General features: G+C 41.9%; 1 protein-coding gene across 1 annotated transcript in view; it reads right to left on the bottom strand.

The window, feature by feature from the left end:
* ME3 (malic enzyme 3) overlaps nt 1-21,463 on the bottom strand; it is a 53,605-nt gene that overhangs the window by 30,731 nt on the left and 1,411 nt on the right. The window contains exons 2-3 of the mRNA XM_029960930.1: nt 21,170-21,319; nt 2,794-2,869 (exon numbers count right to left, since the gene is read on the bottom strand). Of these exons, the coding sequence (XP_029816790.1) occupies nt 2,794-2,869; nt 21,170-21,319 (226 nt within the window). The remainder of the gene's footprint in view (nt 1-2,793; nt 2,870-21,169; nt 21,320-21,463) is intronic.

Consider the following 21,463-nt stretch of genomic DNA (forward strand, 5'->3'; position numbering starts at 1 on the left):
TGCCATTTGCAAATGCATTGCATGGTGGGTATGTGCTCCTTCTACATGACACATGTTAATTAGCTGTTAGTGACAGGGGGGCTGCTCATTTCTGGGGGTAGAGAAAATGTGGTTGATGGGTAGCTAGCTGCTCACAGTGTGAGAGAGCAGCAGCTCTGCTTGCCAACACTTCAATTTGCTTGTAGCAAATCCCAACCAGCAAGGCTTTTTGTGCATCCTCAGCTGTATAACAAGAAGCATCACAAAAGAGATCTGGCCTTGTTTTTTTTCATCTCTTTTTCTAGACGAAGAAAATGTTCGTGCTTATGAACTGCATCTGTGGAAGAAACAGGCTCGTGTCTTCACACAGTTGTAGAGTAGCTGTGGAGTAGCCAACATCAGATAAACAAAACAGAACTCACTGTAACTGGGTCCCTTTGCCTCTGGTCTCCCTGACTGTGAGACAGGTAGAGAAAAGCCATCAGCATGGGCAGCACCATGGACTGCAGAGGAGCTCCCAGACTATGTATTTGATATTAGGTCTTTTTTCCCACCCAGCTGGGAGTTAATAAATGCCATTTAACTCTTTGTGCAACTAGTTTTATGCATTTCAGCAGTACTGTATGGTGCTATGTAACCAAAAGCTTTAGTGTGTGCTTTAGTAAGAAATAAGAGAATTGGAGATTAGAAACTATCTCAATAGATGTACTTCCTTGGGGAGTAGGGGGGTAAATAAAGATGCATTGGTTTGCTGCTGTGACGGAGGAGCATTTTGTTGTTTAGGAATGGAATAAACCTCTTGCTGCACTTTCTGATTTCAGGGAGAATTGTACTCGTCTATTTCAGTGTCCTTTCTTATTCAACATAAACTGTACACACGTCCCATCCATTTTTGAACATTTTTCTATTTTCATTTCCTTCTGAGTCAATGTGAAGCGTTAGCAATGAGAAAGTCTCTTTTGAGTGGCCTCCATCTGGTTTTGGGTGTGCACTCACTCTACCACACCCAGAGGATGCAACTGGGACTAAAAGGCAATAATGGGAATAGGAAGCAGCAAGCACATGCACTGCTACAGGTTTATCCTGAAATTATATGGAGTTAATATTTAAACTATGAAGAGAATATTTAAAAAAATATTAAGTTTTAATGAGTCAAAGTATTTCTCTGGAGCACCAATCCCCATGGTAGGATTCATTCGCTATCCTGGAAGAGACACAAACCCCTCTCATTCCTACATAAGTATATCCATAAATGGTTTCTTCTCACTTGCTCTGCTTCTGGCACTGTGATTCTTTCAGGGCAGTCCAGATTTGACAGGAGGGGTGAAGGGAGGGCTCATTAGAGCTTGGCTAAGCTTTGCTAGGCTGAGCAGAGCACCAGCACCCTTCCAGCCCTTCCAGGCAAGAAAATGCAGGCCTGTGGCCCAGATTTCTCTCTTCTACAGTGAATACTGTTGCCATGAAACTCTAATGAGCCACATGGCAAAATGTGGGCAGCATCTCCAGGTATTTCTGCACAGTCTTTAATGGAACTTAGAGGTGGTGGTGTTCAGCCTTTTCAAAAAAACTGAGTCCCTCCAGGGACTTAGGTGCAGTCCAGGTGCCTCCCTACTTAGCTCAAAATCTTGAGTGTTCCAGTGTCTACCAGTTCAGGCATGGAGAATTGTGTGCACAAAGATACAGGGAACCTCGTGGTTCAGAACAGCAATACTGATAAAATTAGCTGCCTCTGTAGTCTGGCAAATCTGGAAAGTAGATAGTCTGAACCTCTTTCATGCATCACTGCCCTTCCTATGGTCTGTTCTCGATGTCAGAGAAGGCTCTTTCAACAACAGTCCCTAATCTTTCTATGCCAGTTTCCCCATCTGCAAAAAGATGTCTATTAGCCATAATGAGTTCTGCTCACAGTCCTGAGCTGGAAACAAATGGAAATACTGAGATCTTTGGACAGAGCAAGGACAAAATACCTAGTTTGCATCAGTTCTCCACAGTCCCAAAGTTATATGAATGTGATCACTTTTTCTGAAAACATGTTAAATTTCTTTCTTTTTTCCCCCTTAGAAGTGGAAAATGCTTGCAAGATTTTCTCAGCTGCCAAACTTTTTTTTCTGAAAGAAGCAGATGACTGATAGGGGACCAAAGCTCTGTCAACAGCCAGGGAAATTCCCAGGCACATGTACTTTCAGACTGATAGAAGGAGGTGAGGTGACTGGCAAGACCTGCTTAAAGTGTTGACTATTTCATGCCAGGGACTTGCCCAGCCCCGAGCTCTAGTGAAAAACACTTCACAAGAATACATTTTGGGTGGGGTGTCAGTAATATTTTCAGCTGCTGGATATCAAACATGATTTGCAGAGTTGCCAGTGTTCTTGATGCTGCATGACTCACTGGATTTGGGAAGGAGTCCTACAAGCATTGGTTACAGAGATATCTTAAAGAGCTTTGGTGCATCTGACAAGTTATAAGTTAGCCACACAATTCTTCAACACACATATCTTATTTTTTCACTAGGACTCCTATTTTGTACAAATTTATTATCATGCCCATTTTTTTTTTTGACCAAGATCCTGCTACCTTAGAAAAAGTTGTTCTTGACTGCATACACACATAACAAGAGTCTCTGAAGTCCCAACTGGACTAGAAACTGAAGCTCAACTGGAATCCAGCCTGAAAATTCTCTCAGGAAGGGAATAATTCTTTGCTTGTCCTTTTAAATAGCCAATTCTGAAAATGATGCCAAGCAGTTACATTAAAAACCTCATTTTGCATCCAACTCCCTGTAATTTCCCAGTCTGCAGAAGGCATGACACATACCTTAACATTTTCTTCAGGCCAAGAGTTTAGCATTGTTGCAATATGGCCTTTGTCATGGATGGTGACAAACAATCCGCTAAGAAAGAAAAAAAAGAAAGAAAGAAGAAAAATAAGTCTTGTAATAAAATTAATAACTCCAAGATAAAATAAAACAGGTGAACTTGAAAATGCAGGGAAATGAGCTGCTGAGCAAAAAAACCAGGCAACTCTCTGCATTTAACCCTTGTGAAACATTACTTTGGGAGCAAACTCTGCCTTAGTGCAGAAGGGTCTTCTAGTTAAACCAGTTCTGATGAGCACAGGGGAGGCCTCTGGTTTTGCCATATGTATTGTTACATGTTCTTTCCTGAGGAGCTTATAGCTGGCCATTCAAACGGTGAAAGCATGATCCTTCTCACACAGTGAGAAGCTACTGCAGAGCTAGAGATTTTGGGTCTCCTCTTTAGTGAACAGAACTCCAATTGGATCACTTGCCATGGCATTTGCTTAGATGAAGCCAAACCTGCTCTTGCAACACCGTTTCTGTTTTTTTCATTAAGATCTGATCCTAGTTTTTGACACTGACCAAATGAAAACCACGAAAAATTAGAAGTGAAACAGAAAATTAAATGTTTGGATGTTACTTCAGTATGAAGTGTTTACATGGACAACAGCATATATAATTGCACTAAGGGTAATCACTTCTCAATGCAGAGATCTCCAAGGTTTAACCAAAAATGCCTTCTTTTTAATAAAATTAGGGGCTGAAAAAGATCATTCTTGGAACAGGTTTTAGACTTGTGGCTTACTTTTTTGCTTCTTTGCTGTTGTTACCAAAAATAGTAACCTTAGCAGGAATTCTTCCAATACCCAGGACAGCATTATTTACATTGACTGATCTCTGCTCTGATATTTTGGGATTTTTTTGAAGTTCCTTTTAGGCTACTCTGACTTCAAAAGAACCAACCTCCTCCATATCTGTCTCAGGGAAAATTCCTTACACTGCTCGCAATGTTGTCTAATCAGCACAAATCAAGGGCTCTAACTTGAGGACTCCCCTTGGCAGGAGAAGGCATCCATTTTTCTTGCCTTGTTATCTACTCACAAAAACAGGAGCTGTGCCAGCAACTAGTAGCACTTGGAACAACACTAAGATGCATTTTTGCTGCTTACAGCTGTCAACTATTGCTCAGCCCCAGAAAGTTCATATCTGGTCACAATTTGGGGTTCTAATGTGAAATATTAGGTAAAAGAAGCTTGAAAATAACCTCCATTGTAAGTCCATAAGAGTGATGGATAATCAAACATAATTGGGCTACTCACTCTGGCAAGGGCTTATCTCACATGACTCTTCTAGGGGGCAGATATCTTCCCACAGTCAACTGAGGGATTCTTAATGAAAATGCCCTTTACTTCCAAAAGAAGGAAAATAAAAGTGCTGACTTCATCACTGATCAAGTCACAGTCAAACAGACAGATCAGAAAGGCAAAAAAGGGAAAGTAATGGTTCATTTATTCAGCATAATTCTTTAACACTGTGCCAGTAACCAATGAACTAATCACATACACATGGCCTGTCTCAAAGGCAGTATTCATAGATGTCAATCTTCATAAAAAGGGAGTACTGTACTGCTGCCATCTACATTTAGAAAGTAGTTACTAACCAGGAATGAAAAGTATAAATTAGAAACAACATTGCAAATAATTCAAGTTGTGATATGCTTTTAAAAAGAATGGTATTGTTTTAAGTTAACTTATTACCTAAGTGTCTAGCCATGTGCCTCATATTCACATCTCTTCAGTACTGAAGGGAGTCCACCAGCTATTTAACCTTTGAAAGATATCCTGTGCTCAGAGCAGAAGCTGAACCCAATTGTCCACCCACCACTGGTCCTGTGGCTCAATGGAACGGTGAGCTGTTTCACACAAAGTGGAGAGGGCAGATACCCACGGCCCCCTGACTCTGACCTTGTATGAGGAGGGCAGTGGGCTGCTCTCCAACCCCTGCTCCAGATATGCCAGGAGAGAGAGTTCAGCCTGGGCCTTCCAAAATCTGATGACTGCTCTCACTATACTCCTTAGGACTGGGACTCTCACAGCTGTCATTGGCTTGGCTTAGATAACTAGGTTGGTGACTGAAAGCCAAGCATGGGTAGACACCCCTCTCAGAATTTGCGCTCCTTCCCTTAATATTATGTATTTGATGTTAATTTCTCCTTACTTTCCTTCAGGCAAAATCAGATGGCTTAATTTGGACTAACAATTAACACCCTAATGGCACTACCAGCTTTGAAAGGGAATCCTTCAGGAGCAGAAATGGTGAACCATCTGGGGAAAGTGACCTCTCGCTGACACAACCACATCAGGAAGTGGGCACGTATCTAAGCAAGCCTCTTACTTCACTAAGGCTGAATCCAAGAGCCAAGGGCCCAGTTTCAATAAAACACAAAAGTTTCCAATGCCTTTAGGCATCCAGCTGAAGCATTCCTGAACCTGGTTGAGGCTTTGTGGACTCCCATTAGGTGTTACAGCATTCAGAAGGGGATCATGGTAGTGGTGAGCTGGAAGTCCCTTTGCAGAATGAGTATGCAGTGACCAACTCTGACAAGCAGTTGAGCGATTTCACAGTGTTTTAAGATGCAAAGAGAAGTAGACACATGTCAGATGTCAGAGTCAGGGGTCACAGGTATGTGCTCCTTTTGTATGATCCCCAGGAGAGTGGTGCTCTCCCTCCCGACAACGACCGTCACCCACAGAGATGAGTTGGCCAATTGTCCAAATAACATGCCTCAAATTGGCAGAGGGTTAATCTTTCCTAAAATCCCTTCTGCAAGGCAGGCAGAAGGAACAGACAAGATCCACAAACTTAACTCAGCAAAAGCTTTGCTGATGACTGAATAGGGAAGAGTAGCAGCCAGGTTTCACTCAAGGATACACAGATTCTTTATTATGAGGGTGGTGAGGCACTGGAGCAAGTTTCCCAGAGAACCTATCGATGCCTCATCCCTGCAGGTGTTCAAAGCCAGGCTGGATGGCCTTGATCAAGTTGGTCCTGTGGAAGATGTCCCTGGCAATGGCAGGGGGCTTGGACTAAATGTTCCCTAACATCCTTTCCAACCCAAACGATTCTATGATTCTCTGATTATAGGAAAGGTAACAGGAGCAAAAGCTTATTTGTGCCTTTGAGAACAGCAAGGTAGAGCTCTGAATACTACAGGTTGGTCTGTGTGGACCAGTAGTAAATAAAAAACATCCAAGTGGCAACAAAATGAATTAACTTGATTCTTCTGCAGAAAAGATGCAGCCTAAACATTCTGAAAGAGGAATGAAACCTCAGCAACAGATTCTGCCTTTATCATCATGCCTTCTTCATCTCTCTTGGGATTGCAGTTGATAAATTGCTTCAAAGAAACAAAAAGAAATGAAGCAATTTTCCTTTAGTCTCCTTGGGACTCAATAACAACAATTCAATTAAAATAAAATGCTAAAAATATAAGTAATTTTGATCAAGTCATGTAACATGGGCATTGTGTGGAGTAGAGACACAACCTGTTTTTCCTGACCAGAAAACTCACCTGTGCCCAGGAACCTGCCATTCTACATGGATTCAGTCATGCACGGGGACAAAAATACAAGAAATAGAGCTTAGTAAAAATTAACTGCCCCAGCAATTTCAAGTCAGAATATAGACACTGTATCACTATTTCTGGTTAAATAGTAACCTTCAGAGAGCTGTTAGCTTTGTGGGGGTAATTAAGAGTGGGGAGTGCTTCAATCTGCATCCATTAGGGTTTCAGAGCTGCAGTCTCATATTCAGTTCATCAGCATCACAGGTGGAAGTCAGACTAGATTTTATTGTGCCACTGAGCACATCTGTAAGTGTCTAGGAAACTTCAAGGACAGTTACAGCTTCTTAATTTGTCACTGAGGCAGTATTTCTGTGTGGATGTCAGGCAGTCCAGTCAGGCTCCCTGAACTGGCCTGCAGGATCCATCAAACTGCAGGTCACTGCAGAATCCATCACAGGGATTGAGTATATTCACCCAAACTATACAAGACCTTTTCTCATCCCTAAGACAGGGACATCATCTTTTCTTTTCTGGTATTGTCCTGACTGTCTTCACGGAAGTATTTCAGGAATACTAAAGCTACACAACGTACCATGTGAGCCATGAGAAGAATTCTGCTCTGGTCCCCAGTACTGATTAGATCTTGGCCATTCTGATGGCCTTCTGAAAGTCTCACGATGAAGACAATCCCTTAACTGCAAGGCTCACTTTAGAAAGAGTCTGGAGACAAGGAAAACATGGCACATTTGATGCCCAGAGGAAGTGGTGCTAGATACTGGTGATACCTTTTTAGAATAACATTCATATTTTTTTATAAGGACATGTAGTGATAGGACAAGGGATAATGGCTTCAAACTGACAGAGTGCAGGTTTAGATTAGATATTAGAAAGAAATTTGCTACTGTGAGGTTGGTGAGGCACTGGAACAGTTTGCCCAGAGAGTCTAGGGACTCCCCATTCCTGAAAGTGTTCAAGGTTGGATGTGGCTTTGAGCAACCTGATCTAGTGAAAGGTGTCCTCACCTATGGCAGGAGGGTTGGAACTAGATGATCTTTAAGGTCCCTTCCAACTCAAACCATTCCATGATTCTTTTAGACATTTGAGAAGGATTAGTTTTAACATCTCAGATATTAGAAACAGAATTATTCTTTAATCCTTTCATTCAATAAGCAGTTACTTTTTTAGAAAGCCTAAGTAGTGTGCACCAGATATTCCTAGTTAGCAATGCTAACCTGTGAGGTACCTCTCATTACAAAAAACAGTGGAGCCAGCAGTGCTATCTCTAAAGCACTATTGTTTATTTACAGGGAATGTTCATTTCCCAAGGCACAGAGGGGAGTGAAAAACATTATGCAACTTCTTTCCTCACAGATCCAAATCTCTCCTCACTTCTCTCCTACTCAAAGTCTCCCTCCCTCTCCTAATCACTTTTCCTTGGCAATTACCAGTGCTTCTGTGGCTGTGTTTGCAACCCTCCTGGTGTGGTCTTGACTCACTTTTCTAGCCCACTGCTGCCTCTGACACGAAATCAAACAGAAATTCAATGCAATCAAATGCAATCAATCTCTTTGCTTTATCAAGCTCCATAATGTATTTGGCTAATGCTATGCTCTTCTTGCAGTCTTGGCCTGTGCTGTGGATTTGGGCAGCACTCCTGTAACTTCAGTTCCCTATTTATAGTTATACAACTAATGGCCTCTTTACACTTACCATATATGAGTAAAAGTCAGAAATTATACCTACCAACTTTACATCACACTGGTCAAAAGCCATGAAAGAGAAGAAAAGATGATGGCGCTGGATCACTGATATGTACAGTAGCATGAAGCAAAAGGATGAGGATGCCACTCTTTGCTTCACAAAAACTTCCCTTAATAGCTGAGATATAAAATTATCGTGTATTTATGTCCCTGTGGAGGAAAGAGACACCACTAGAAGGACCTCAAAATCTCCTAAAATGACAGGAGTTGAAAAACACAGTCCTCCCAACTCAACTATTGCAGCTTCATCCTTCTTCTCCTTCCTCGGTCCTTCAGAAGGACTTTTCCCTGGAGAAAGAGATACTTCCCCAGTAAGGAGGAATGTACTTGCAGCATTATTCACTATTTACTCACACTGCAATGGTCAGGCTTGCTCAGGGATTGGTATATAGCATGATGAACACAAATAAACCTCAACTGCAAACTCCATGTGCTTTTTGCACAGAGATCAGTCCATCATTTATTGGATCTCAGAAAAGAGATATCTTCTTTAATGGGCTACCAGGCTTTGCCTTACATAATTACTTGTTCCTGAGAAGAGGAACTGATGAAGGGAAGCAGATTAAAATAGTAGCTGAGGTCCCTGATTCTCTAGATATTTACACACTGCTTCTCATTCAGCCATCAAATGGTCCTTCCAAGGAATCTGGCTCCTTGTGTGTGTGCTGCCATACCAGTATGGAGTGAATTGCAAGACTAGACCATGAATATGGCAACAAAAGTCAGGCTTTGTTTCATTTACATTTACTCAATTTTCTTTGCACTTATTAACTTCTTGTCGGGTGCTATCAGGGGAACTTGCTCCATAAGTGAGGAGATGATAAAAACTATTAGGTGAGTTAGCATTTAAGGAAGTGCACATATTCCCAATACTTGTATCAGACAAGCAGGCATCATGAGTCAGTGTTTTCATCTGGATAGGAATTGCTCATTCTCAGAACAAAAATGTTCAAGGACAAGGGTTAAGCGTCTCCACTTGGAACCTGAAGGTGAGGAAATTCTGTGCACAGAAAAGTCCTTCAGTGTTTTAACTTAATAGGGCCTAGACTTCCCTTAGAAGACACAGGAAGTCAGTGGGAAAACATGGCTTAAAAAAAGCAACAAACAAAAGAGATGAGTCAGATCTTTGCCAGCATCACAGCCTGCACCAGGCTGCTGTTGAACAGCCATAAAAAAGTTGTGAGACAGCAGTCAGAAACCTACAGTGAGATATAAGGCTGGACAGAAAACAGTTCTGACAGGTATAGCAGAAGTTGATCACAGACACTGCCTTATAGAAAGGCATGATGCTCTTGGAAAACCGTGAGCAAGACTGCCTCAGAGTAACATTGAAATGCATATATCAAAATTATTTTAACACTCAGGAAATTAAGAAACAAGTTGGCTTGCTGCTGTGGAAGGATGCTGACTGGTGCTGCACGCCACTGTGCTCTTTGCAGTCTGGCTGGATTATGCCCCAAGCCCAGCTGACTGGTATGTATTTTGTCTGTCCAAGGCTGCAAAAGGGACACACGCGAGGGAGGGATTAGCTGATGGACTCGGCTTTTATTGCACACTAACCACAGAAGATTCTCACTGCTGTGCCAGAGAACAGGCTGGAGAACCCTTCTCTGGATTACAGGTCAGCCTGTGCTAGAGTTGCAATAAAATGTGCTTACAGTAAAGCCCTACATTTGGGTTTATTTATTTACACTTTCAAAAATCATATACAAAATATACAGGTTGAGCAATATGAGTCTTTAGAGACATTTCCACCAGCTGTACCCCCACTGTTGATTTTTTTTCTTCTGGTCTCTGCCAGAATAGGACAAAAAGCTTCAGAATAACAAAATAAACTTTGAAATTGCTTGGCTGTTTTAGGGAGCTTGAGATTACAAATGCCTGTGGGCTACAGGCTTTGGAGAGACAGTATGTGCTAGCATGCAGTGATTTGTCTAAATACAGTACAATTAATCATCAGATTGGACAAAATCTCTGTGATGATTCATCAGCTATATTTTGCAGATTTGTTTATAATAAAAGCCAAGAACTTTTTGTTGTTTTAGATTATTTTCTTTGTAAATTGCAGGATGCTGAACAGTACCCTGAGGTACTGATGAAAAAATAATAGAAACCAAGCACAATCAACTATTAATGATATCTGTACAGAGATTTATAAGGCGACATATCTATAATTTAAGTACACTAAAAGATTTAATTTCAAATGATCTGCAAGGTGAATGATAGCATTACTACTATAAATTTCCTTAATGTTTTCATCATACATTTTAGGCAGGAAACCCAAAAATCAATGTGGGATCCAGAAGATGCAGGCTTCAAGGTACAATAATGAAAGATACATTATCCACACAAACCCCACAAACCTACACAGGGAAATATCCACGATTCCAAGGGATGGCAAACTGCTAAGCTGTAGGAAACTGCCAAAGAACAGGGAGATTTGAATGAGCACATACAAGCAATTGCACCCAAACACAGAGAGCAGTGCACACAGGCTTCAGTGCAAGCTGTAGTCCTCCTCGTGCTTTGGTATAGTCCAACCCCTGCCACAGCAGATCAGAGCCTAAAACAAAGCTTTTGGATCTATCTCCTCATTTACCAGGTCATAATTTTAATAGTTTGTTGTTTTTTTTTTTTTTGCCAGGAAAAGGGCGATTATAACAATAACACTTCATCCTCTCTCTCCTGCAGGCTCATTTCAACAAATTTATCAGAAAGGCAAAGGTCTCAAAGATGTTTGTTCTTACACCCTTTTATGAAAATTACTGTTGAGATAAAAAGATAAAGGTGTTCATGTCCCCGCCACTCCGTGGAGGGGAACACAGACCTTCCTCTGATAATTATTCTGACAGTTGGCCAAAACGACAGCTTGTAGTACACCCAACATGTGCTGCTTCCCACCCAGTACCTACTAAGACCTAGCTCAGCCCTAGCAAAGCATCAGAGCTTTCCTCAGAGGCTGCAAGACTAAGCAGAAGACAGAGAAAAGGAGGAAAAAAGTGACTGTAGAGGGAACCAAATGAAAAAAAGGAATGGTTATGGTGCAGGATCAAAAAGGTACAGACAGGAAATCAGAGGGGACAGCAAGCAGAGCACTGAAAGCTGTGCTCACTCTTCCCTAAGGAATAGGTGAGGGAAGGGGAGAAGCACAAGCTGGTATGGGTGGCTATGATGCAGCACAGGTGGACATGCAAAAGGGTTGAAGGAGATGTGGAAGGGAACAGAAGCTGTCATAAATATGAAGTGCTAGGGGACAGTGGACAGAAACCAGGAGGAATCCTGGATTTATTGGTTCTGCTAGTCAGCAAACAGCCTAAGGAATAAATAGTCCTTTCTTCCTCTCCAGGGCAGAGTTGATACAGAAAGACCAGCTCAGTAAGCACTGTTATTGGTCATTATGCAGCAATCTCAAAATACAGAGGGTTGTAATCAGGTCCCCAATGGATCTCTGCTATCCACATTCTAGCATTAAGGAAGGAGGTAAACAGACCCATGCTGCTCTTGGCTTGTCATGAGCTGCTTGTCCCTACTGTATTCTCAGGACTGCATTCTCTGGTTGAACCAGAGAACTGTCACGTCATAGCATAATTTAGGCGTTAAATTCTCCCTGTATTTTAAAACTTAACAAACTGAATTTTTCCAGTGTCCTTTTCAGCAGTGGTGTTTTGATACTCATGTTTAGAAGGGTCTCTGAGAGGTCTATTTGTGTAAGTACTGAGCTGCTGGAGCCAAGGGCTGGGTAAGAGCCCAAGCAGGTTTGCAGCATGGAGTCTGACTCTGGCTTACCCTCAGCACCCAGAGCTCCCTTCTAGCTGATGTGCAGGAGGGAGAGGGAGAAACCAGACTGTCTTCTGTTACCCACACATAAATTTACAGATGCAGATGGGTAAAGATCAGGCTTAGAGGTGAGACATAAGTTCCCATCATCCAGGGATTCCACCAATGAGCAAGTATGGGCATTTCCCAAATTCAGTATCCTTTGCTGCATTTAAGCTCATCATGTTCAAGGGGCTTGAAGCCCTTTGTTCAAAAACACTTTGTTAAGTGTACGAAAATCTGACTGAGCCTTGATTTTCCTCTGCCTTTTTCAAGGTTCAGCCCTAAACCTGTCTGTGTGTTAAATCCTGGCAGTATCTCAGTAATCAAGAGTTACAAAGAGAAACAAGCTGAGATGGGCAATTAGTGCTGTTGCTCAGTTGATATTGAGCCCTTATCTGTTTTCACTGCTAAGCACATAATGTATTGTGTTTGACTTGATAGTACTGAGGTTAAGGTGGGATCAAAAATCCCCGCAAAATTAAATCTGATTATATTTCCTTCCTGCACTGTGTAAATTCTTCCAAGATCCACACCTTCACTTTTAAAAAGTGCACTGCAGGGATTCCCAAGAATGAACACACAAGTAGGACAAAGTTTGACAAAGAAAAGAAAGATTATTTTGACAATACCAGAGCAATCAGCTTTCAGATAAATTAAATATAACTTGGCACACTCTTAGCAAACTCACCTAATAAAAAAAATATAACTTTTGCCATAAATTGCAGCAAATACAGCAAATATCATCAGCTTTTAAAGGAAGTCTTCTACAATCATGTTATAGAATCATAGGATCACAGAACGGTTTGGGCTGGAGGGACCTTAAACATCATCTAGACCAAACCCCCTCGTCGTGGGAAAGGACACCTTCCACTACACCAGGCTTCTCAAGAGTCCCATCCAACCTGGTCTTGAACATTCACAGGGATGGGGCATCTACAACTTCTCAAGGTAACTGTGCCAGTGGCTCACCATTCTCACAGTCAGAAGCTTCTTATATCTAATCTAAACCTACCCTCTTTCATTCCAAAAGCATCGCTCCTTATCCTATCACTCCGTGACCCTGCAGAAAGTTTCTCTCCTGCTCTCTTGTAGACCCCTTTAGGTTACTGGAAGATGCTATAAGGTCTCCCTGGATCCTCCACTTCTCCAGGCTGAACAACTCTCAGCCTGTCTTCATAGGAGAGGTGCTCCATCCATCTGAGCATCTTCATGGCCTCCTCCGGACTCTATCCAACATCTTTATGATGGGACGCTCAGCGCTGGATGCAGCACTCTATGTGAGGTCTCACCAGATCAGAGAGGCAGAAACACCTCCCTCAGCCTGCTGGCCATGCTGCTTTTGACACAGCCCAGGATATGGCTGACTTTCTGGGCTGTGAGTGCACATATAATGGTTCTACCAACCCCCTCAAGTCCTTTTTGCCAGGGCTGCTCTCAATCCACCCTTTGCCCAGCCTGTTTTGGTGCTTGGGATTGCCCTGTCCCAGTGCAGGACTTTGCACTTGACCTTGTTGAACTTCCCAAGGCTCATGTGGGCCCACCTCTGTACTGACATGTGTCGCTTGACTTGTCAAAATGTTTGAACAATGTGCTTGAACACAGAGTTCTCCAGAAACAACACCCAACCACAGTAAAACCTAAGGAATATAAGAACTACAGTGCTAAAGCACAGAAGCCCTCACTTGATGCAGACCTGTTGGGGAAGAATACAGAAAATGCAAAGCAGCTCTTAAAGCAGCCCATCTCCTCTCTTTCAGAAACAGATGCCCTGAGCATAAGGGTGCAAGCTTGCTAGCTCTGACACAGCCATTACACAGCAACATGAGCTGCATCTCAGTCACTTTGCAGTGGCATATAAAAGTCAATATAAATTATATAATAAAAATGTATAATTTATTAATATAAATGATACATGAAGTAAACTGTTAAAAAGAGGATTACTCCTCATAAAAAATGTCTCTAAGTCACGAAGCACAGCCCACAGATATTCCACAGCCCAATGGATACTGCTGTTCAAGGTTTTCATGATAGTCAGCATCATTTCCCCTCCAATTTACATCCTGGTATTCATTATTCTAAATAATTCTCTTCCCTCCTCCCTGTCTTTGGCATTTTTTGTTTGAGGTGGGGTTGCTTCTTGTGGCAGCAGCATAGATTTATGCCAGATCAATGGAAAACACATCCTCTTGTATTTCCTTCAAGGTCAATCTCTTTCATTTGGCCACTCCACCTTTTCCTTTGAGCTTCTCCTGGTAAATCAAAGAATTTCAACAGACTTAAATCTAAATAACCTCTGACAGCAGCAGAAAGCCTGACCTTCATAAATTAACATGAGATTTGCTGTTAACTTCTGAAATTTTACCTCATGCCCATGGAAGTTTCTTGTGGTTGTTAGAGCTCCTGCACACATATTTTTCTTAGTATAAGAAGGAAGAGAGAGAGAGAAGACTGGAGATACAGAATAAGAAGCACTAACTATTTTTCTAACTAAAAAAATGGATCAGAGTCCTTTTTCACTCCCATTGTGATGTAATAACTGTGGTAGGGCTTCCCAACATCAACAGTGTCCATCCCATTCCCCAGCCTCCATGAAACCTCAGACCAGGACTGATACACCAGCTGTTCTCTCTGTATGCCCAGAAGCCAATCTGTCCTCCTCTCCTCATTTTGAGAAACACTTCACCAAAGAGGAAACAGAGATAGAACAAGGATGGGGGTACAGCATGCTGAAAAGACATGCCTGGAAAAAGTGGGGTGAGCACAGGGGGAACCTCTGAACTCTCAGCTCTCAGAAGAAGTTCCACACAAGCTGAGCCATTTTCAGCAGCCCTGGTCTCCCTCTGCACTAAATGCTTTCTCTTCACCTACTTCAACCATGGTCTTCCCCTCCTCTTTCAATAATCTTGTCTCATACTAAGGCCTGTCTCACACCTATACCTTCTGCCAACTTCTTCAGGGTTTCTTGACTACACATGGCCTCCATGAGACTTTCCACAGACATCCCCTCCCCTTCAGTCTGCTACAAGACCAGTCTGTTTGTGGCAGTTACCTAAACACACTGTTAAACACATTCATCTTCTCATACACTGATTTCAGCTGCCTCTGGAAGAAGGTTGAACCAGGCTGGTGGCAAGAAGAGAAGTTGTGACAACCAATGTTTTTATAAGAAGTAGAGATTGCCTAAAGGGGTTTCAAAAGAACTTTTCAGGACAATAATCCAAACCCCAGTCTTCTCACTCACTTCTGGTCTCCACTGTTTTATAGAAGAGGGAGTGCAGATAATTCTGTGGTTAGGGACAACTCTGTGGGATTTACATCTTTGTTCTAGTTCCATTTTGTTTGGGCTTAAAGTGTCTAGAAATGTCAGGAACTTTTCCTCCTGCTGCTCAGACTGCACAACACCATTAAAAAAAGCCACTCAGAAGAGCCAGACCTGCTGACAAGACAATTCTGTAGATTGACTGATGTTTCATTTGCTCATTTTTCATCAGAGACACAGATCATTATTCTGTCAGACTTAATTTTCACACCATCTGCATCCTGTTAACTTTCATTCTCCAGGTTCAGCTTAATCTCAACATGTTTGGCATTGTTCTGCAAGCAGTCCTCAAGGATATTTATGTTTCTAGATAAAAAGAGTGAACTTAGGCAAGTTTCTTCTGTCTCATAACTTCTCTCCAATGGTGATACACCAACCTCTTCCACTCCTGCTACCAAGGGATGCAAAAAGCTTTTGAGGAGCAGCTGACAACTTTATACTTTCAAATACCAGTATGTTCATGAATTAACCAGTGTCTCGAGAGACTATGGTCTTATGCCACTGTAATAAACTATCCCTCCCTATCACAGAAGAAATAAAACCCTGATTCTACGCCCTCAGACAAGTTTCCACTCTGCTTTCTCCTTGTGAAAAAGTATAGTCTCTTTCAAAGACACTCACAATTAAAAGAGATCCTCAGGTTTAAAACATACCTTTTAAATAGCATTGCACATGTTCAGTCCTGTGCTGTATAAGGGCCCCCATGATATTAACTACATACATTGACATTGAAAAAAAGAAGCAAAAAAAAGGGAAAAAAAAAGATCAAAATATTACCATGAACTTTTCTTTGTAGAGGCCTTTATATTCTTACTCTAAAGCAAAAAGGACTCTCAACCACGGTCTGAAAGCTTGGGTGGCAGAAGTATTTCCTAAGGAAAGAGTGACTATCTGTTAACGGGATTGAAGAACAAAGACTTCTCCTTCCTTCCCTCATTAAGTCTCAGAATGTTGCAAGCCCAGCTCTGTTATATTTCATTCTTCCCTTCTACCAAATTTCTGATGGGGCCTGGGCTTTGAAAAGCAAAAAAACACTTTCCAGGCCTGTGTTCCATAGTACCTAGGTAGTACTTAGTTCTTTAGTACCTGTCCTTTGCTTGAAGCTAGTTGTGTTATCACTGCTGCTGCACATAAGCAAACCTGCCATCCATGTGCCTTGAGCAGCTTGCTCCTGCTTTAGCATATCCCTTTCATCATGTCAGCACAACTCCTGTTGCAGGTGGCAGTGAACTGGCTATTTGGATTACTGCTAGTCTGGCCCAAAAAGGGCTTGGATCTACCCAGATTTATCCTTGAACCAGATCACTGCATGGACATCTCTGGAGGCGGTGGGAGGGGTGGTGGGAGGGAAGAGTGAAGGGATGCCAGGGATGGATTGCAGGAGACAGACTGAAAAGTTGCTCATGTGCAGCCATAGGACCTGAAGCTGTACAACTCTGCAAGAAATCTCCCTTAAGTCTGGATCACCCTTGATCATCATATCTTGTAAAAGACATATTGTTCAATATGTGAAACAAGTCTTGTCACCTTGGAACACTATTCTCAGTCATATCATTTGGCCTTGACAATGTGCATACATCTGAGTCCCCTCACAATCATTCCAGAACTTGTGATGCCAAACAGAGCAACTGATTTTTGTAACAAAACTGCAACCACAAGAGCCTGAAAGACAAATTGAGGAGGAGCATAACTTGACAAGCCCTTAAGAAGTGAGCATATCTGCTTACCCTAGACCTATACTCCTCCTGCTGCTGGCCACTGCTGCAGAAAGGATTTGTGCCTAGGAAGACTTCTCTTTAGACATGGTTACTCTGCTCTTGTGCTTACTTAATGTGTTTTGACCCCAGTAGACAGATTTTGAAAGGGTCCTTAATCATAACTGTGACAGAGGTGCTATTGCTTGGTACTTCAACCTGTACTTACAAATTACACAATAATTTATATTTTTTATTTCAAAAATTCAAAATACAAAATGAAACTGTACTTTAGCCTGAAGGTTGTAATGCTTATTGCATGGCTTTGAATAAACACATACTGTTAACTCATTATGGAACTGCCTGGAAAACAAGATAGGAAAAATGTATTCAACATAGACACCTTCCAGCAAAAATCAGAGCTCTTAGACAACAGTGTCTTAACGTAATTTTTATTAATTTTATGGTTCCACCTCTATTTCAGTCATTCCAAATCCTTGAGGCTTCACATAGGAAAAAGTCTGAGGCCAAAGGAAAAAAATCTTGCCTGAAGAATTTAAAGCAACTAGTGAAGAGAAAAGCAGTAGGAGTTTGGGAAAGGCAGAGGCAGGAACCAGGGGCATCAGGAGCTCTGCCTGGTCCACCAGAAGTGAAGACACTGTGGGCATCACAGATGAGCATGAGAAGTGCTGGATATTTGTGTTTTTTTCCTAGTAGCTCTTTTCTACTGGTAAATAGAGAAAGACTGTGCTTTTAGACTGCTGGCTGGATAGCTTTTTGAAAGCAAATTACATCAGGTGTCTGATTCCATTTGGAGCAGACAAATCTGCTGGCAGGAAGGATGCTGGAGTCCTGACCTGGAAGTAGAACTCTGGAGACCAGCCCCATAAAAGTGCAGGTAACAGATCTACCCTTAAGGGTTTGTAGGTAAAGACTAAGAAAATAAAAAGAGGCATCGACTCCTGCAATTACAACAGCAGTGTCTGGCAAAAAAAATCCGCAGCCATGCAAACACTGATAAATGTATTCTGATGAGAGAAGCCCTGCTGGACATCATCAGACTGGTTATGGATGCTGTTATACAAGAGCTGCTTTGTAAGCAAGTTACTTGCACTTTAATCTCTTCAGGCTCAACCTTTAAATATAAAGCCAAGCGGTAATGGGGCTGAGAAAGATCTCAACATGGGGAAGAAGCTAATTGTGTCCACAGGTCACTAATTGCTGCTGCTGTGGCTGCAGACAGGCTGCATCATATTCTGCATCATCCCTCTGCACCATAAGCTGTGCTATATGGGCACATCCATCCATGTTGGAGTATATGCAGGCTTTTAAAACTGAGATATATCATCTCCCTGATTAACAGCATTAATTGTGACAGTTTGGATGAAAAGGTAATTGCTACAGCAAACATTCAAATCAGCTCTCTGCTGCCCAAAGAGTTGGGCTGGGAGTTGCAGCACTCCAGAGGACAAAAGACATTGATTCCATGGAGAGAATGACCCTAACACAAAAGGACAGAGTTCACAGCAGGACATGTAGTGAGGAGAAATGCTAAGCACAATTCTAGAGTGGCACATATCTGGTGGGGTAATTGTCTCAAAGAACAGATTTGCAGGGAGATGACAAAATGAATTACTGTGACCAGACCACTGATAATGCCAAAAAAGGCAAGGGCATGCTGGGACGTGTTAGCAGAACTAAACTCACTGCTCTGACCTCTTCAACACTGCCAGTCCTCTGTGGTAAAGTGGCGCTCACTCTTCTGCAGTGTATTTCAGAAGAAATGTAGCCAAACAGGACACTCCAGAGTAGGAACACCAGGACAGTGCAGCACAAACTACAGGCAAGAAAACCACCAGGCTCAACATGATCCCATTCTTCTATTGTGAAAATGCTACTGTCAAGAGGGTGATGTTGGCAAAGAACATTTAGGTTATATACAAGGGGAAAAACAATTTCAATTTATATGAGAGCTAAGTACTGGAATGGGCTGCATAGGGCAGCCTTATTGCAGATTTAAAATAAAACATAATCAGTTAACGAACAGGATTAAATAAGGCTTCCTGTGATGGCTGAGCAAAACTGAATGGCTTGGACATTCTCTCCAGTTCCAGGTGCTATGTTCTTCCTAAAACACCAGTGAAACATATTGACACGAGTGTCATTTTGTTTTAAAAACCTTCCAATACAAATAAAATTAGGTTAGAAGAATCAGATTTTCAGACTGCCAGTGCACCTTAGGATAGCATGGGAAGAGCTAAAACTTCAGACTTTGATCTTAACTCCTGAGCTCCCCAAATCTGGAGGTCCCAGTCATTCTAGCGGAAAGTGTTGGCATCCTGCCTTGAACTATGTATCTTCCAGGCAAACTCATAATGTATGGAACATGCTTCAGGAGAGGAAAATATATACTCCACGACAGTAAGAGTCAGATTAGGAAAAAAAAGCACATATTAATGCTTCCCATTTTAACCTCATCACTTTACATGATATAACAGCTCTTTTTGCAATAAAAACATTCTTCTGCTAAAACAATCTCAGTGAAAAACAAATCTGAAGCTAGGCTGAAATTCACTCTACATCTTCAGGGAAACAAACTCCCCACCACAGGAAATCCAGTGTACTAAAGGCACGGTCATTTGCCCTTTCCTGCAGAAGCCATGGGCTGGAAACAGCCCCAGCTCAAATTCAGCAGCAAAACTGTCAGACTAAGAGAACAGATGTTCTCACCATACTGGTAAAACACTGTGGATTTAAAACATGAGGAAGATGTGAGTTACAGGAAGGGAAATTCTGCAACAGCTGCAGAAAGAGTTCAGTATATGGAAAGGCATCCCTGCTTTCCTGAAGATAACAATTAATGGAAAATAAAAGAAGCAAAGCTCCCAAATATTGATTCAACCTATTGCAAGGCAAAGGCAGCCTGGAGACAAAGACACAGTGGCTGTACAGCAGCAATTGTTGCATGAATATTGATTAGCTGAGAACCAGCAGTGTGCTCTTCCCTGCATGACAGTGCTTACAGTTCAACTCCTGGAGACACAGTCTGGGCTCTCTAATCTCTGCTACCTTTCACTCACGCCCAGAAGTAGTAAGTGTCCCCCCTACAAAGAGTAATTCCTTCTCTGGTTTCCAGTAATTCCTTCTCTGGTTTCCTTATATCCACTGAGGAGGAAAAGGAGATATGGTCAAGGTTTGACTAGATAAACTACACCACAGCCCAGCAGATCCAGAAACTGCATATGAGGGCACAGAATGCAATTACCTGGGACAGACACAAGCCAAAAAGCAATCCTGAGGAGCAGCTCATGTGAAGGAATACAGTGGCTTTACTAGAAATTTTGATGACAAGCAGGAAGCAAGCATGTTTGCCAAGAACTATCCATAATACGTTACTCATTATCTGTCTGCAGAGTCCTTACATCTTCGAGGTCTGCCTCACAGTCCCCTGGCAACGTTGAGTCAGTTAGTAGAACTTGCCTACCTACATCACTATTCTCACCAACAACTCTATTCTCAGCTGACACTGCAGTCAAACCTCATGCTTGTAAAGTGCTTTGAAAATGGTATAAGCTAAATAAAATGTTTATCTGTACATTTCAAGGACAAAAAAATAAAAAGTAGCAAAGAAAACTGACCCTTAGCATTGAATTTCCAGGCTAGGACTAAAATGTATTTCAGAAAGCTAACGAGGGCTTTATCTAAGCATTAATCACTAAAAAGAATTATGCAGAATAGGGTCTTCCAATGTGGTATTGAGTGTTTAATGTTGCATGAATTTACACAGTAAGTGTTCTGAGCAGAGAGGAAGGCACTGATGCAGAGCAGCATCTCCTATAAAAATGATTCTTGCGAGGTGGTTTGTGGAAGTGCATACAGAAGTTCAAAATCAGCACAATGTATCCAAACCCCACCAATTACACAAACGGCAGCAGTGCAGAAGGCACTCAGTGCTCCTGAGACAGCAGATGGAAATGGGTGCAGCCACAAGTTCAGCGACCTGTTTGGAGCTAAAGCTGCACAGACTGTACAGCACTGTTTGAGAACAAAACCACTCTGTTTATAGGAAGAAGGCAGAGCTATTCTCTACTCCCCAGCTCATCATCAAATGTACACACACAACGTTGCTTGCTGGTTCATCTTTTGATGATTGAGTTTTAGATGTTTTGAGCCACCCACGTAAAGAAATACTCACATAAAATTAAAAAAAGGGGCAAGCATAGTCTCTTCACTCACCGAGGTCTCCTGAAAGCCAAACCATACTGCTGACATGCCAGCCCAACCGTTGGGGTGTAAACAATGGGCATGAATCTCTCGATATCAGAGGTCAGCACTCGGTAAAAAAGCTTCTCATTCCTGTCTTGCAAGGCCATAAGAACAATATACCTTAAAAGTAAAATAAAATAGTTATATATCAGTATTTATGGTTTTTAACAGTTTCACAAAAAGCAGTTGTTGGCTCACTCAGTATATACTCAGTTCTTCCAAGTCATGACACTCCTTGGTGCTAGATCATGAGCAGATACCTGG

This window comes from Manacus vitellinus, unplaced genomic scaffold (assembly GCF_001715985.3).
Source record: "Manacus vitellinus isolate BGI_N305 unplaced genomic scaffold, ASM171598v3 scaffold_2_pilon, whole genome shotgun sequence".
Classification (NCBI taxonomy): domain Eukaryota; kingdom Metazoa; phylum Chordata; class Aves; order Passeriformes; family Pipridae; genus Manacus; species Manacus vitellinus.